General features: G+C 33.5%; 1 protein-coding gene across 3 annotated transcripts in view; it reads left to right on the top strand.

The window, feature by feature from the left end:
- Positions 1-227: 227 nt before the first annotated feature.
- The window catches only part of LOC149784646 (uncharacterized), a 78,983-nt gene continuing 59,844 nt past the window's right edge, over positions 228-19,366 (top strand). The window contains exons 1-5 of one of the 3 annotated variants that reach the window (XM_089932699.1): positions 257-351; positions 7,748-7,853; positions 9,829-9,976; positions 15,538-16,320; positions 16,842-17,102. In XM_089932699.1, coding sequence (XP_089788825.1) covers positions 9,904-9,976; positions 15,538-16,320; positions 16,842-17,102 — 1,117 coding nt within the window. In that variant the 5' untranslated portion in view covers positions 257-351; positions 7,748-7,853; positions 9,829-9,903. Of the gene's footprint in view, positions 352-5,863; positions 5,966-7,747; positions 9,977-15,537; positions 16,321-16,841; positions 17,103-19,366 lie in introns of those variants that run through there. The other 2 variants (XM_089932700.1, XM_089932698.1) reach the window with 2 other exon arrangements.

Here is a 19,366-nt window from a genome sequence, read left to right as displayed (position 1 = left end):
GTTCTCATATTTTTATCCTTTTTCATTATTTCATGTTTATTTATTTTCATAGTCTTTCTTAGTTTGAACAAATCACGTGTCCGAGGGATCCATATCATTATACAATGAATTTTAATCCTTCAAATGTCCTTGAACTAATAATTCCCAACAGCATAATTTAGCCAGGTAAGGTGTTACCTATTCAGTACCTAGCTATCGTGTTGCTACATGCTTCACAAATTCTCTGCATTGACTGGTGGTTTTGTTTATAGCGTCGCAGCATTGCCTGAGAAGGTACAACAAATACATGTCAAAATGTCACATTCCAGATACGTCAGGATTCTTACATTTTGAGGGATTTAGACAAATGTTGTAAGTATCATTTTTCTTTATATGATTATTATACTACACAAATGAACATTCGTAGTACACATGTTATGATGAGTGTTAGGCAGTTATAACAGCCAGCGTAAGTCTAAGTACATACAAACGTAGCCATCTTACCCGCATTCACAATTACGGTAAATTCTATTTAGTCATTGAATTGTTCAAATATCATTCTGACTACATAAATATGCATTCCTACTACCCATGTTCTCAATTACGGCAACTCATACCCAGTCAATGTATAAAATGAGGATATATATTAGCCACTATTGACATATATACATATCTTGGTTGAGTTCAGACTTTAAACAGATCTATAAACTTCTGATCGCTTCGGTAGAGACTTGAGTGGAGGACGGTAGTGATTCTAAGAAGCTCAGTGGTATATACATTATTTTAATGACATTAAATTTGTAAGTTTAATATTTTGGATACGGTTACATTCTTGAATTAATATATTTCAACACAATCAGCCAGGTATGGTGTAATCTATTCATTACTTAGTTTGTTCATACATGCTTCAGCCATTCACTGCGGTGATATCGCGGGTTCGTTTAGAGCGTCATAACTCTCTCTGGAAAGCTAGAAAAAGACATGTTGCAAAATGTGACATCCCAGCTATTTCAGGAACCTTACATTTTATGGGATCTGTATAAACTTTGTAAGTATCAGTCTTCTTTGTCTGATTACTAGACTACACAAATGCACGTTCATATTACCTGTGTTCACAATGGGTGTGGGGCAGTTTCCTGCCAGTACCGGTTTGAAAACAAACAAACTCAGTCATATTACCCGTATTTACAGTTAACAGCTACTTTTGCCTAGTCATTGTATTTTGCAAATATCAGTCGCGGGCCTTGAGTGGCCTAGTGGTATCGAGCGCTCACTATTCCAGATCGATGCCATCTTACCTCTGCATATTTTTTGGTGGGTACGTGAACATTTTGCCAGTAGCTTCTTGTGGGCACTGTGGTTTTTCCCGGAGTTTTCCTGGGTTCTTTGTCCAGTAATACTGGCCGCTATGTATGACCTATATTGTGCTCTATAAAGCACTCCGGTATATGCATTTTTTAAATATCCATTAATTTTTTAAGATTTGATATTGTTGATAGGAAAAGGAACAACAAAATAGGTTGCTTTGTACGTTTATTCTTGTTTGTAATTGCAAGATACTATAAATTGGTATTACAATTAATAAAATAAATACATAAATAAATAAACAATACAATTTATGATCCATCACATTCATGATGCGGGTAACTATAAGTTTTTTCTTAAATTATAATGGCTATTGTTTTCAAATATATGAATTGAATTTAAATCCTGACCTACGACACATTGCATTGGCAGCAGTATAGGAATAGCAGTTTCTAGTGAATATCGTGTGCGGCAGATTTCATTGGAAGCAATGTGGTACGGCTTCTAGTGACTATCGTGTACGGCACATTTCATCGGCAGTAAAAAGGTAGTTTCGAGTGACATGTACGACTACTGGCGACTAGAAGCAGTTACATATATACCATTGCTTGGTTTCATTATTCATAGAGATGCCCCGGATATGTGAGACGAGTGGGTATGAAAATGTATGTACAGCGTAATCACTTGATAAGCGTGTCGTTATCTTCATTGATGCAAACTGTAAATGGCAGCTTGCAAGTGCTTAGATATACTTTCCATTTGCAACATTGTATCTTGCAATTTGCCTATTACTGAAGCGATTCTGTAGTTTGTCATATGGCAAACGCTTCGTCAGTTATTACAAGTTTTTTATATTCTGTTCTTAAATTTGCCATATTACGATTACATTGTTCCAACTGCCGTTTTCATACAGATTTGGCCATGCAACCATGTAAATACCAAGTTGTATCAGTATCGTCTTTCTGGTCCAACTCGTGTCGCCATCTGATGTCATAATGGCATACTAGATATTAGCGTGGTATTCTGACAACAGACGGCGCTCTAAATTTCTAACGTTTTTCCTTTACCATAAGTAATTAATGCTCCCCACTGAGCTTTACAGCATTCATTTTGAGTCGATAAACATTGTAATTCTTTCAGTCCTCTTTGATACGGTGTACGTTAGCAACGAAGTGTTAATCGTTCTCTAAAACCACGTGCTTTCTCGAAGATCTAAGTGATTTATATCACAATCCAAAATCAAAAAGGCGTACAGTACAACAGGGTGGTTTATCAACCCCAGTTTTTACGCACTTAATTAATTATTTTTCACCGTTTAAGAAATCTACTTCTTAGTAATATCTCTCATTACTTTGGAAACATCATCTATTTTAGCAAAGTAAGGATCAGAAATGACAATGCTATATTCCCTCGTGCTCTTCATAACGAGCTTTAATCAGACGACCCCTGGTTGTAAGGATCCTATTGTACGTCATCCATTTTGACGCACCTCACAGACGTCTGTCTTCTCCTGTGATACTATTGCACATAAGCTCCCGGCAAAAATAATATATATATATATATATATATATATATATATATATATATATATATATATATATATATATATCAGAACAACATCTATAGCACATTAAAAAAATTTTATCGGCAAAACGACATTTATAAAAATTAGCCATTCCAAAAGGTTTTCTTATTCTTATCACAATCCTCATTTTGGAACATATTTTGTCGCAAAATCCGAAATAACCATATTGTGGAAAATGATGTTCGTATCACATGATAAAAATGTTTACTGGCAATTAGAAGTATTAAATTTAGTGTACGATTTTTTACAATACTTAATTTGAATTGTTACTGTACAGAATCTCAACTATTGAATGTATTTAGAAAAAATAAAGAAACATCATTAAAACTGGTTTGCATCCATTAAAACTTTTGTCTCTAAAAGTGGAAATAATCAGAGATATAACATGTAATCTTAAGGGAGATATAACTTTTATTTCTTGTAATTCTTACCATTATAAAACCAATTAAGATTAATAATTTGGTTCAAGAATTTTAAAAATATAAATATAGCACCCTTAGGTTTTAATTATTCAGCTGTTCTTTGTCACATTAGATTTAAAATAAACCTTTAAAGAATTTTTGTAATATGAATGTACTGACGCATGGTTCCGACTTATTAAGTGTGCTGCTCTTTGCAATATAAAAGTAAATTAGCGCATTATATATGATCAAACAGAGAGAGAAATTATACAATGCATGATTTTACTGATCACTGTCATTTTTAAGGTTAGATCCAATATAAGTTGATAGATGTGTCCTGGGTAGGTGAGTTTTTCCAGACAGTCTTGTGCTAGATCCATGACTTTCAAGGTGATAAGCAGAACAATTAAACTGTTGGATGTCTCATTCATATATAAGTTGTTGAAAATAATCAAATATAAAATTGCTGGACAGATTTGGGAGGCAAATAAGTGTTAAAAACATTGCTTAAACTTTTAGAACATTTTTTTGATTTGATATTCTTCAAAGGAATAGCCTGTGAAAATCTTGACGAAACACATTATGATCAACAAGCATTGGTTGCTTGACTTGGTATTAGGTAAGGAACCGATACTCTACAATATGTCTGCAAAATGGCTTGTGTAATTGCCAAATGCAGGAATAGATTGCAGATGTGCCTTAGCCTCGTTTCCTTTTAATGAAAAGTTAATACATACCGTGGTATATCATTGATACAGCGTACACACACACACACACACACACACACACACACACACACACTAACAGTAAAATTAATGTCATAGGGATGAGAGAATAAACAGAATCCTCATCTCTGTAATTATCTCTCTCTCTCTCTCTCTCTCTCTCTCTCTCTCGTGAATGAATAAGAAAGAGAAAGTATGGCATTGAGGTGCAATTATCTGCAATTTGCTCAAACCTTTTGAGGTCTTTACTAATAGAAAAAGCAGACTTTGCACTGCATTCTAAAATAATAAAAATGCTCTAAATTGATAACATTGTGAATGAAATTATATAAACAAATTTGACCTTAAACCTTGCTTTTAGGCTGCTACCGTATTCTGCCACCGTGCGGCAGTGGTAAATTACACCCACAAAATGTCCAAATAAAAATGGGGTTGGAAGGATCAGTGGAAATATAACATTCTATAAATGCATCTAATTGTATACAATTTGATACATTTAATTTGTTTGTGCTTCTTGCATGCCACCTCTCTTTCTAATGTTAATAATCTAATAAATCAGCTGACTGTAATGCGGTTATATAATTCGAGCGATATTTTAAATAAGACGCCCAAATAAACCACAAAATGATATAAACTCTTGTTGCAATTGTCAGGGGAGTAGTCGTATTGTAAGAAATTGACTTGGCACAGCGCAATCTGTTGTCATAATGAGGCATTATGCTCACTTCCGTGATGCTAACTTGCAACGAGCTTGATTCTACATTAAAGGTGTAATATATGTAATTTATCATATAGCAAGTATATAAATAGAATATTAAAACTTGTAATGGAATAATGTAATTGTAATATGGAAAGTTTATAAACAGAATAGACAGAATATACAAAACTTGTAATAACTGACATAGCGTTTGCCAGTCGACAATCTACAGAATCGCTTCAGTAATTGGCAAATTGCAAGATACAGTGAGGCAGAAGGAAAGTTGATCTAATCATTTGCAAGCTGCCACTTACAGCTTGCATCAATGAAGAATAGAAAATTCATGACTAGAATTATGAATGTAACACTTGCAAGCAGCCATTGACAAACATGCAGACGGAAGATAGCACTTGCAAACTGCCATTTACAATAATGCATCGAGGAAGCTTAGAAAATACATGCATATAACTATGGCGGTAATCCCCTTCCACAGTAGTGGTGGTTCTGATAGTACTGTTTGACGAGATGCTAAGTACTGATTTCATTGTAGTGGGAGCAACAGCGGCACTAGTTGTAGTGTTAGCTGTAGTCATATTAGTCACTGTTGAAGTCATTGTGATGGTGGTGGTGGTAGCATTAGTAGGAGAAGAAAAAGAAATGAAAAAGAGGAAGGAATTTCAATTTAGAGTAGTAGCATCTGATAGATAGATAGATATGCATAGATTCGAGATAGAGATTCAAATAACCGAGTTTCTAAATTCAAACAGCTAAACAGAAATATATGTCTGCAAAGGTCAAAGCTTTGTTCTCATAAACTGATCTTTGCTCTTTATTTCGTGCTAATTTGTTTTAATGTCTTTCTTTGTTTGAACCACAGGAACTCGTATCGTTCCTTACAATTGACCTGTCATATATATACTATATAATAACTAGTTATTATATAGTACATGTATGACAGGTACATTTTAAGCAATGATACGAGCCCCTGTGGCTTGAACAAAGCACGTGACCGAGTTATACATACAATTAATTTGTATGCTTCAAATGTCCTTGAACTAATAGTACCCAACAGCATAAGTCAGCCAGGTATGGTGTTACCTATTCAGTACCTAGCTAGCTTGTTGTTGCGTGATTCAGAAATAATCAGCCATGATTGTTGTGTTTGTTTATAGCGTGACAACTTTGCCTGCGAAGGTAAAAAACAAAATGTTCTCGAACGTGACATTCCAGATAATTCAGGAAGCTTACAGTTTGAGGAATTTACATAAATATTGTATGTATCACTTTTATTTATATGATTATTAAACTACATACATGCGCATTCACAGTACATGTGTTCACAGTGGATGTTAGCCCGTTATCAGTATATGTCTAACTGCATACGAACGTAGTCAGAGCACCCTTACTTACAGTTTCGGTAATTTCTGTTTAGTCCATGTATTTTGTAAATATCAGTCTAGCTACACAAATAGGTGCTCACATTAGTCATGTACACAATTACGGAAAGGTATAATATGCTTTTGGAATGGCCATACATTTCAAGGTATTTATTATCCATTATTGACATAAATACATGTCATGGCTGAGTTCAGACTTGACACAGATCTAAAAACTTCCAATTGCTTTGGTAGAGACTTGAGTGGAGGATGGTATTGATTCTAAGAAGCTCTCTGGTGTAAACATTTCTTTAATGTTATTAATTTTATAAGGTTTAATACTTTGGGAAATATTTTGAAATTGATATATTCTTGAAGTAATAGATTGCAACACAATAGGCCTGGTACGGTGTAACCTGTTCGCTACCTAGCTTGTTAATACATTCTTCAGAAATTTAGTTCAGCAATTTCGCGGGTCATTGCAAGCGTAACATCTTTGCCTGGGAAAGTTGAAAATAAATGTCGAATGTGCCATACCAAATGATTCACGAACCTTACATTTTAAGGGATCTGTATAAATTTTGTAATAAATTGTAATAACATAAATTGTCTTCTTTGTCTAACTATTAAGCTACAAAAGTGCACATTCTTATTACCTGTGTTCACAATGGGTGTGGGGCAGTTACCTACTAGTACCAGTCCAACTACATACAAACACATTTATATTACCAGTATTCACAGTTATGGTAGCTTCTGTTTAATCTATGTATTTTGCAAATATCATTTGAGGGCCTCAAGAGGCCTAGTCGTCTCAATCGCTCACTGTTCCAGATCACTGCCATCTCACCTCTGCGTGTTTTCGAGTCTCGGGCTGGGCTAATGTAGGTACATGAGGAAGTTTGCCAAAAGCTTCTCGTGTTTCGGTGGGTCTTCCCGGAATTTTCCCCGGGTTCGTTGTTTGCTATTAATACTGGCCGCCATGTATGGCATATCTTGTACCAAAAAAAAAAAAAAAAACAGTTAAACACAATAGCAACAACAACAACAACAACAACAACAAATATCAATCTGACTACACATATACGGATTCATATTGCCCTTGTTCACAATTATGGAAATGTATAAACTGTTACTCGAATGACACTGCTTTCGAAGATATTTATTATCTACTATTGATATATATCGCATGGTTGACTTCAGACAATGGTCCTATGAAGCTCTCTTGTGTTTTCATTTTTGTAATGACATTAATTTTGTAAGATTTAATATTGTGGAAACGAAAATGAGTAACAGAGTATACAATGGTAGTTTTGTATGTTTCTTCTAGTTTCAAATCGCTAATTATTAGTAATTGGTATTACAACAGATACAATAAATATGTGAATATATAAACAATAATAACTAAGATCCATCGCATTCATTAGATCTGAAAGTTGTAATGTTGCGATGGTTAACCCACTCCTTCATAGCAGTACAAACTAGTATTATTCAACACGGGTTAGGAGATATAAGGTGACAGAGTAACTCCAAAATGGGACCGGAGATGTCAAAGAAACTCAAACTATGATAAATTGAACTAAATTGCTATTAACCTGCACAAAACGTTCATGATTGTATCGGATACCGTATCATAATACAGTTTTTCATCGCGTTCGCACCAAAATAATTCTGTCTTATAGGGTGGAAGTGTACAGACTCGACAATAATGTGTTCCATTGCCAGTATCCACCAGCAGGATGCCCAGTCTGGTCGAAGTTCGCTCTTCAGGAACTATGCATGAGTCCGGTATATGTGTGGTCAGAAGCGCTATCGGCACTATGATATCTCTACGATTGGTTATATACGAGGGATGCCACTATCCAATGGCGGCTTATACGTTCTAAAGTTTGCTAGTGGTGTTTTTATTCCACATATTTTTGCCTAAGCCAAAGAACAGAATGAATGATATATACATCATATTCTTTACTAGATATATAATATTTCAGTATACTGAATCGTCCATTTTGAAGCATTTAAATACAAATGGATCATGGTATAAATTGTAATAAAGTTGGTGCAATCCGCACCTACAATATTACATCAACGATGTGCTAAAGTTTAAAGTTTTGTTATATTTTTTCGAGTAGAAATCAAGTGCGTAATGTCTGCGTGTGCATACGGAAAATGTGCTTAAAAGATCTGAAGCGTTAAGTGGACGAACGTCTTTGTAGTCGCCTTTAGTTCGGCTGCTTATATTGCTCAAACCTACCACGCGTGAAGATTTGAATGTTTGGAGATTGGATTAGTTACTTACAGAACAGAAAAAAAACCTAAAACTATGCAAATACACAATTTGTCATTTAATTCAAGATTTATTAATTTGAAAAGATACACAAGAAAGAAAACGCGGGTATTCCTTATAATAAATTCCGGTTGGTAATGAGTGAGCATTGAATTTTGATGAGAACAAGAAACTTCCTCACAGCTCATTTCAGGTTTGCATGATATACATTGTATATATGTTAACTCGATGATGTAGCTCATTCTGGTTTGCCAGATATTCAGATATTTTAATTCAATGATGCAGTTCATTCTGGTTTGCCAGATGTTCAAGTATGTTAACAGTTTCATAAGTTACTCAAGCACATGATACAATATTCATTCAAATAAAATAAATGTCCAATGAAGGTCTGATAATACGGTGCAGACATAAAAGTTAAGGTTGCAAAGCCATCAAATCGTACTGTATCTGATAAACAAGACATCAATATCGACATGATATATACATGTTGAAATGACCCATACAAATTTAAGAATGTAAGAAACAAGATTATTTAATACAATGAATTATGTTATATCGTTTAACTTGATTATTGTCGTTGTTATTGTTCGGGTTTAACGCCATATCTCAGTATAATATAGACTATACGTGATGGTCAGTGTAACTGTTGGAGGAAGAACCGGGGAAACCCTGGCAAGAACCGCTGACCGATGAGAAGTTATTGACAACTTTCTCCCATATCCACATTTGCCGAGCCTAGACTCAAACCCACGCAGACGGAGGTGAGACGGCTTTGATTGGAAAAGGCAAGCGCTGTAGAGCAATCGGCCAGCCGACCCATGATTATTTATAAAAATGATTTTTTTATGTTATGGGGATTATTTATTAGAATGGTTTACTTTTATGTTTACTGATTTTTTTTGTTACTAAAATGATTTACTTTTATGTTTACTGGATTATTTAATAAACTGATTTACGTCTCTATTTCCGGGTCATATGTTTTAAAATCATTTACTCTTATGTTTGCAAGGATTTTTATTAGAACTTTTTACTTTTATATTTCCGGGGATTATTTACTAACATTATTTACTATTGTGTTTTCGGTGATTATTTAATATAATGATTTACTTCGACCAGGTGCACAAGAACAAGTGTGTAATACACATGTTTGATACGCTAGTGTATTTCTCAATCATTAATTTTTCTCAGTAGCTGACTCTGAACGGAAATTGATTAGAAAGAAGATTAACAATATTAATACATTATCAATGCTGGTTGAATACTTTTTCCCACTTTATTTTCAAAGGAATCATACATGGTGTGACAATTTACGCATGCTTATAATCTAGACTTAGTTTTACAGTGCTTAATAGTGCATATTTATTTGATTCCAAAGACAGTATTCTATTACACACAAACTGATCTGTCAGTAAGTATTTCTAAATTAAATAGTAGTTATATAATGGATTTTGGTTGCAATTTGTTCTCTATCATTTGCAGCCATGTCCTAAAATTAGCACTGTGTTAGGTTGACCATTCACTTCACCTGGAGCCACAGCAAATTAAAACGATACGATGGCCACATCAAGATCACAAGAAGCTATTTGCAGTTTGGTCGAAGATAGCATTCTGGAACTAGAAACGGAAGGTATGTGATAAATACATTCAATATACCAGCATAGACAGAGATAACATGATCTATCCTAATTGTTAGACACAGAAAAGTAGCATACAGATGTATCCTTTTAAATTTCACCAGTGTAATGTAAATTATGTATATTAATCTGCTCATGAACGTAATTTATTCCTTTTTATACCGAAAGGTTCTATGAATCTTATTATCAGGGTTGACGCTGCTTATTTCAATGTTAACAATCTTGCTATCATCGCTTACTGTACTATATAAATATTCATGTTTTATAGAACATTGTGTGCTATATCTTTGATTTAAAATTGACAAATCAACATTTTATTCTCCTGAAAGTTATATTACAGGGCATCAATCTTTGACCACACTCGTATCCCATCGAAAATTGTAAACAAATGCACATTATCATTTAATTCTTACATTGTTGTTTTTATGTTAAACTCGTGAAATATTTTCATCAGCCCCCCCCCCCCTATCGGACGTTTTACAATATTGTAATGAGTCATTATTATAATATGCATAATTGTTCAATTTATTTTTTGCTCTTCTGTTTAGTGAAGATTATTATTTGGGTCTAGGTACTGCAGTGCATCATTTTCTAAAACAATCACTGGTTTATATTTGAAATAATGTTATTGGGTGGGGTATGATATGGATTCATGTTTTTTAATTAAAAATACGGTTCGTAAATTCCCTTGTAGGGAATGAAGAAGTTAAACAACGTTTTAATATTTTGTAAAAGTAATCATGGAACTCGAGTCTTTTCTTTTACTACATGTGTGGCTCAGGAATTGGCGTATTTTGAGTAGAGAATGTCTAGACTATTTACGGTGCATTTCAAATTTACCTACTATTTAAAACTTCTGTCAAAAGACAGTATTATTTAAAAATCTTACAGGGGCATAGACTGTCATTGTATACGTGTTTCTTTATAGTCCATGCTTAATATCCAATATGGTGCTGGATGCGTACAAAGATTTGACGTGAATATGTTTTGGGAACTTTAATCTCAACCGACCTTCGATAGGCAATCCATTTATTATTAAATTGTAAATGATTGCGCTTGGCACCTTTAAATGAAAGTTAAAGGTTATTGCGCTCGTTTTAAATACAGCTATGGTTACATATGTTAGAAAATAAATCAGTGTTCCTATCATTGCGAGGTTAAACATAGTTATGAAAGTTCACCTATCAATATTAGAGAAAATATCTGATATTAAAAAAATGTTGATGAATTTAAAATAACATATATTCAAAATATAATCTATATCCAATACATGTATATGATATCAAAAATTAATTTACGAGAATATCTATTCACATTTAGGTTATCAAAAATGTTTTCAATGTGTGACATTATACATTCAGCTATATGACATACAATCATTTTTTATATCGTAAAATAATACATCATCACATCGATTCATTGATATAATAAAAGAAATCAATTGTATTTAAACTGATCAATCTAAATTATTATAAGTTTTAACAAGTATGATATTCTTTTACCTCTCAAACCCGGAATGAAATACAATAAAAACTTTAATTTATATATTTATTATTGAGACTTCACCTATTTAATGTCTCTTCCATCTTGGCCATAGCATCCTCCAGTTTTAAAATTTTCCAACTTAACCTACAAACTTCATCCTCTAATAATTTTACTTTTCTGCTGTCTGGTCTGAAAGAAAGGTAAAGTTAGTTAATTACAGATAATCTCTGATCAACATTGTTTTTAGTTTTTAGCACATTATCATTGTACCCCAATTTATTTACTGGAATAATTATAATCCAACTCAAAAATTATTTAATCCCTTACAACTAACGGAGCATTTATATTATTGAACAATTTTGTCACTAGTTTTATATTAATTGAAGCTGTCTAGCCATAGGTATAGTCACAGGAGTCGGATGTTTCAGTCAATAAGAAATGACCAATTGTTTTTACAACATCGTTACACTAAATAACCTTATATATATATATATATATATATATATATATATATATATATATATATATATATATATATATATATATATATTACAGATTACGGTTATTTCGTGCTTTCAAATATTTTCGCCATTTTGTATTGATAAAACGTCAGGCTTGTGTGATATAGACCCTTAGTATGTCACTATTGCATCCACTCCAAATCCGCATGATGCATATAGCAGGTTCCGGTTACATCACGTTGTTATTTGCAACTGCATTGTGTAGTTTCACACATTAACTATTTTGTTTGTTTTTTTTTAAATTACCAAATTGCATCAGATTATAGAAATAGTGATATCATGTAAAAGAAAACGTTCTCGAACGTCTCAATTCCTATCGTAGATGTCGTACCGAGTCTGGTATCGATATTTAAGGGGGGATATGATAATGGTTAGTGATTTTAAAAACTTCGATGAGCACGTTTGAATTAGGTATGAACAAAATTGTATAGCATTAGCTTGGTTATAACTAATATGATGACATAAAAACCAATATATCCATATAACTTCCACTGAAATAATCACGACTGACCAAGAAAAATATACTCACTGTAATTTTGATCATCCAGGATGGATCGCTTTTTCTGCCTAATTTTGCTCTCACCAAATCATTTCCTTCACATTCTTCATAATTATTTATTTGCACTTCTACTTACTTTAAAAAAAATATTTTGAAAATATTCTCATATGTCCATTCCACGGAGTCCACGGTTTTTGTTCGAGGTTTTTGCCTAACCGCCTGCGTGTTCTTTCGTTTCTAGGGAGAAAAAAAAATGCTCAACTGTTGAAATCTCACGCGTATATTGACCAATCATATCACGTCTTCTTTCAGTCATCCAATCAGGATAATCGTTGTTTACATATTACGTTTTTTTTTTACGGCAAATTGGCAACTAGTGACTAAGTCAATAGAATATGAAATTTATTACAGTAATGGACAAATACGTAAGAACAAAGTCATTAAAAGCTTTCTAAAGCAAATACATTTTGTTCATGCTGGCCAGAAAATATTTTCCCATATTAATCCAGCACTACTCAGGTTATGTACACAAGTACTGAATTAATGATCTGTATGAACAGTTATACAGTCAGGGCCGGCGCCAGACTATCTGGCGCCCTAGGCAAGGTTAGAGTCTGGCGCACCCCACCCCCCGGAAAATATCAATTTCAAAATTTATAAACATAATGTACATTTGTCTTCTCATAGCCAACAAACATATAAGACTGAATCTACTCGATTTTTTGTCCCTGTGTGAAAAAAACAAGTATAAAAAAGACCCTCAATAAAACTGAAATGTATTTATTTATTTTTCAAAACTGTTGTTGATTTTGAGAATTGCGCCCCATGAAATCAGCGCCCTAGGCGGCTGACTCGTTTGCCTATATGGTAGCGCCGGCCATGTATACAGTAGCATATCATTTAAAAAAAGAAAAAAATATTCACCTTTATTTAAATTTCACTAATATTGTGAGAAGTTTATATGATGAATTTTCATGAACATTTAATGAATATAATGATATAGATATTTAATATACATTGTTTTAAAATAAATATCTTGGTGGTGCACAAAGTACTTGCATTGTTCATGAACCAAGTTCCTGACATTTCAGGAACTTCAAAGATCTTATAATAGTTCATAAAAGTTCATCAGTGTGTTCATGAACTTCAAGTACATGATTCATCAAAATACATGAAGTGTTCATGAACTTAGTTATCGAACTTTCATGAACATTTTTTCATGAACTCAAATAATGAACTGATCATGAACATTTCAAGAACGTTCATGAACATTCATGAACAGTGCATGATTGTTCATGAAGTCATGAATTTGTTTTTATAGGGGTCATGGGGTGCTTGTTTCCTTCAGTAAAAAGGAACTATATGGGCAACACCCATCTCCATTCTTCTCATATTTAGATGGGGAGCGGGTGTTTTCAGTAACTGTTTTTTCCCCACTAGCATTTATATATTCGAAAGAAAAAGTGTATGTTTATTTTTAAAAAACACTTTTTACATATAACGAGTTTGTCATTCGCCTGGTATTATATACTTCATGTAGTTTTTCACTGGTTTTTAAAATAGAAAATATAATTTAAATTTAGTGTCATACCTTGTGCATACCTTGTGGATGATTTTATGTGATAATTTTACCTAAAAACAACCAACAGTTTGAATATTGTATATGTTAAACATCTGCCATAATCTTCTTCATTTCTTCCCGTTTGGACTAAAAACCTGAAGTTTGAACCTAGTTTGGGTAGGTCACGATCAATTTGATAAGAATTGATCTAGAGGCAAACATCAGTTGTGTATGTGTGTACATTTGTCTTTTTTAGCCAGCAAATAACTTTCTGCCATTTGTATATGATATTAAGGTGGGAAATACCCAATGGCTTAGTCTACTGAGTAAGCGCTATTTCATTTGTACATATTAATCTGAATTTTCATGCACAGTTTGCACGCTGTAGTTAAATGGTGTATATTTCAAAAGTTTCCAAGTTATGATTCAGGGGAACAAAATAAATCCATTAGAGTAGGGGCGATTCCTGTGGTCGAAAAAAGTTACAAGCATGACTCTTTTTTTAATGAACTCGAGGATCTGAATATTTTCCAATCAATTACCCAAGGGTGAAATCTCTTTAGGGGGTGATTATTGACTATCGTAAATGCTGGTTGTGTTTGCAAATTTGTCTTTTGATGGCGAATAAGTGTGCATTATATTTATAGTGTGGTGAGTTTCTGAATAGTTTCTATGATATGACCCAGGGGATGATTTTCTTAGGGTGGGGATACTGCATGGGATATTACATTATGAGGTTTTATATTGATACTTGGGCCGTAAATCACATATGTCAACTTCACATGTGTTACTTGAAATTTATGTAAACTCACTGCTATCTGTTTTAGCCCTCCTTTACTTGGAGCGAGGCACTTTTTCAATTTAGTTTATGGTCAAGCATTATGACATGTAATATTTATATCAGATTGAAGTAGCATATATCTAACTCGATTACCGTTTATTTATTATGTTTTTCTTTCTCAATTAAGCCAGTAGGTTTGAGCATCAGGTAAAAATATTTGCATACTGCATGTGAATAACGAATATGATTCATCACGTTGACAAAAAACTTGGTATTTTCAAGATTCGCCACTGGTGAAAATACCAAGTTTTTCACCCACTCTACGAAATATATCCATTATTCGCTCATTTGAACCAAATATTCTCTATTTATTGACTGAAAGTGTCCAAAGTGACTTATTAAAAATATTCGTAAGTTTATGCCTTGCGTATACGAAAATTATGGTATAATTATTAGTATTAGCAGTAGTAGTAGTAGTATTTGCAAAACAATATAATATAGCAATTATGATAATAGTAAATATAATACAAATAATACGATTATTATGATAATGGTGGTGTTGGCTAAATTACGACACTACACCTTTGTTTTAGGTGTAAAATAGATATATTGATATGTACCATTTTACTTTGCATTGTTTACTAAAATTATATATGTCTGTATTTTGTGTGTTCCATATCCTGATGCATGTCACTTTTTCTCCACAGCTGGCCGTAAACCCAACTACTATGGCATTGTGCTGATCCAAGACACGTTGCTAGTCATAGACTACAATGAGTGTAATCTCCAGCTTTACAGTCCTCGTGATGGCAAACTTATGTATACGTCGCATAGACTGGAGTCCAATCCCAATTGTGTCTGCCTTATTAGCAAGACGGAAGTTGCCGTGTGTCTGTTTAATAGTACAATTTTAATCCTGTCCTTTCAATCTATAGATGACATAAAACTGGTTAAAACATTAGATGTAAGAACAGGATTTTATACCAGTGATTCAGTAGCAAAATTGAGTTCATCTGACAAACTCGTTGTCAGCGGTTGGAAAATCAACAGAACGTATAACTGGGGTGTTGTAAACCTTACAGATGGACATATAGACTCAACTCACAAGATTTTGATTGGGGGCCTTGGTCGTAGTCACTTGGCCATACAAGACAACACAGTTTGCATCTCGTGTTGGACTAATAACTCCACTGTTGATGGTGTGTATGCATATGATATGTTTAATCCACAGATACAAAAGTTTCTATATCAACACCAGGAATTAAAATCACCGTGGTCAGTAATGGTTGACAGGGATTTCATTTACGTGTGTGACAGGGACTCTAACAGCATTCATCAGCTAACAGACAGCGGTCAACTAGTGACCATACACAGAGTGTCATCAAGGCCCTGGGAAATATTCTATGATGACAAGCATGGAGCCCTGTACACCACAAGCGGGAATAGTAATGTCATAAATGTATACAGACTGGAGTATTTACATCAACCAGGTAATTATATTTTGTTTTACATCAGCTATTACATCACATAACAAAGAAAACTACATGATTTATTATTTACATTTATGAAGGATTTCAAGTCACCATTCAAAACAATAAATATGAATTATAAATGTTACAATTATAACTTTATGATAAGACAGATATGCTTAAAATATATCAAAAAAGTCAAGAATAGAAAAACTAAATTATTTTGTATTATCATGATTTAATGTTATGTAAATGTCATGATGCTTATGAATCTTTTTTGATTTTAGGTTTGAATAATAATATACATGTACTCAAGTCCATTATTTCCTGATTATTAAATGATATTCATCTTGTATGTCATAACAAAATTTTCATATAAACATTTTAAATATCAACTAGCGGTGACAATGGAGTTTGGCTAGTACAGTCGTAAATCTGTCATTCTAAAGTAATAAACGTTTGTCCCAGAAGATGGCACTTCTTTGATGATCTCCTGGCACACTGTTCTTAGTATATATTTAATTTATCCATCATTTGCTCAGGTATACCAATAGAAATTTTAAAGATGGGTGACAGATCCATTCAACTTTTTGAAGAGGCTCTAAAAGATGGAAAGGAGACAGTATACAGCATACGACTTATGGTTGTTGGACACATTGGTGTAGGCAAAACAACTCTGGTCAAGCGCCTTCTTGGGGAGGAGGTCATAATTTCTGAGAGATGTAGTACAGAGGGTATAGATGTCTATGTCAACTGCTGTGATATTTCTTTATCAACCCATGAATGGACAAGGCGAACAAAAGGTATATGGGCACACAAAATAAGAAAAGATCCACATTTATGTATTTATATACATGCTGTGAGGTGAGCTGTTTGTACACAACTTACATGTTTATGTTTAATTACAATTGGCTTACAATAAAGCATTTCATTTTTTCATATTAAGGATATTATTTGTTAGGAAATCTTCCTGAGAGTGTATAGCGACAGTGTGCTTACTTTAGCAGCATCAGAGAAAACATCCATCACAATGTGCTACAAGCCATGTTTGATTACGTTTGCTATGTCTAATCCCTTCCTGACTCAGTTTATTAATGTACCAGCTGGATGCTCAGTCATGATCATTATCTAGACCTGTCAACAAGAACTTGCTTGAGAACTCTGAAACATGATCTGTAAGTATCAAAATGGATTAGCCATGGTATGTTTTGAAGTTTCATTTTATGCCTTGGAATTCAATCGGAACGCCCACAAGCTGCAGAAAAAGAGCATCAATTGAAAACAAAATCTTGAAAATGGAAAGGTTGTTAAATAACTACATTTCACAAATTAAGTAAGTGAAAAATGTACATTAAAAATCCAACTTTTTATACTTCATTTTGATTGTCATGAGTTTGTGATCATATTATATGAAAACAGTAATCATGAGCTATGAGGAAAGCTATCCTATCTGATAAGGACCGCCCAGTTAAATTAAATTAAAACATGCAAAGCATGCTATATTTACACTCCAGCCCCCATTCTATAAAAATCTGGAGATCCATGCGATTATTTTGATAAGTATTTTTGTGGATCCAATCACAGTGGGGGTTATCACTGTATTTTGAGTTTTGAATCAATATGTGAAGTCTAATTTACATTGAAGTGCATATGTCAGAAGGGCTGGGCAAATGTGATGATTAACAAAATCAAAGACAAACTGTTGACTGCTACAGTTTTGGTAATATTGAATGTCTTTGTAGACAGTCCATTTCAAATGTCAGAAATTTTGTATGTATGATACTGCCAGTCATGCAAGATTGGTGTGCACTTTTTCTTGCTCAAAATAATCCAAGGTTGATGCAGTCTGTACATTAAGCAATTAAAAATGTAATGGTTCTAGTGTGATACTGGGTACAAATCACACGGTTTGTATCAGGCCCTACAATTACTAAGGCCAGCAAACGTTCTTACCTTTAAACAAAAAATGTTGTTTTAAAAAATCCTGATTTTTTTCAGTACAGAGGTACAGAATCAACCAAGTTGTAACTATGTTCTAGAAATAATTAAAGACAGAAATTAGTTAATACAAATTTTAGAAATACTGAGGGCAACACTCACTTTAGCCTAGGGTGGCCATTTATTCGGTTTGATACTGGACAGTCCAGTTTTCAGCTGTTCTTTGCCACATCCAGTATGTATGCTGAATCACCATTGTTATATTTCTTTTCACTGGTTAATATATGTAATGTATTTAAGATTGTAGCTATATTGGTACTGCAAATGCAAAGACCGTATTGGACCTAGCAAAGTGACTGCATCCTCATAACAACCTTGGATAATTTTGGTCATTATTATATCATGCCGGGGATCTTACTCGGCCTGGCCGTAACGTGATAATTCTTGTGTGTGTGTTTATTGGTTGTCATGGAAGTGTCCAGTATTGTCAAGTTCCGTCCATGGTCGCCCTTTGAACATACAACTCAGTTCTTTTAGCAATTGACATAACAATCACTGGTTTGCTTATAAGTCTTAAAAGAACTAGAATTAATGCAATTTGGTTGAGAGAAAAACATTTATATTCCCAAAATAATTTGCATGGTGGCTATGTACTGAGTTTTCTTTAAAGACTATTTGCATGACTAGTGTGTACCCACTGTAGAAATGACTATCCCCATGGCAACTAGCGAATACATTATGAATTTGAAATACTCTGAACTTAAATTAAATAATCTAATGAACACAGATTCATTACATATGAAATTAAGAGTATTGGTTAATAGTTAGAATGTTGGTGCAATGGATGGGTTCCAAACATGTAGTGACATTGTCATTGGTTTGGAATCCTCAACCCACTTTTATCTATTAATTAATATTTGTAAATACTTTTGTAATAAGAGCCTATGAAATGTAGAAGTGTAACACTGTACCTGTTTTCAACATAGACTTGCACATTTGGCCTTAAATTTATCCTGGAGTGCAATTTAAAATATTTATTTTATGAGAGAAAATAAAATGTATGTCAATTTCAGTTCTCCAATCCAAAAACATTTAGTCATTTCTACAAAAAACACAACTTGTTTTTGGC

The sequence above is a fragment of the Sinohyriopsis cumingii genome, chromosome 14, assembly GCF_028554795.1.
Source record: "Sinohyriopsis cumingii isolate HCF-2022 chromosome 14, ASM2855479v2, whole genome shotgun sequence".
Lineage (NCBI taxonomy): Eukaryota > Metazoa > Mollusca > Bivalvia > Unionida > Unionidae > Sinohyriopsis > Sinohyriopsis cumingii.
Note: the sequence above shows the minus strand (reverse complement) of the source record. Positions and strands in the feature narration are given on the sequence as shown.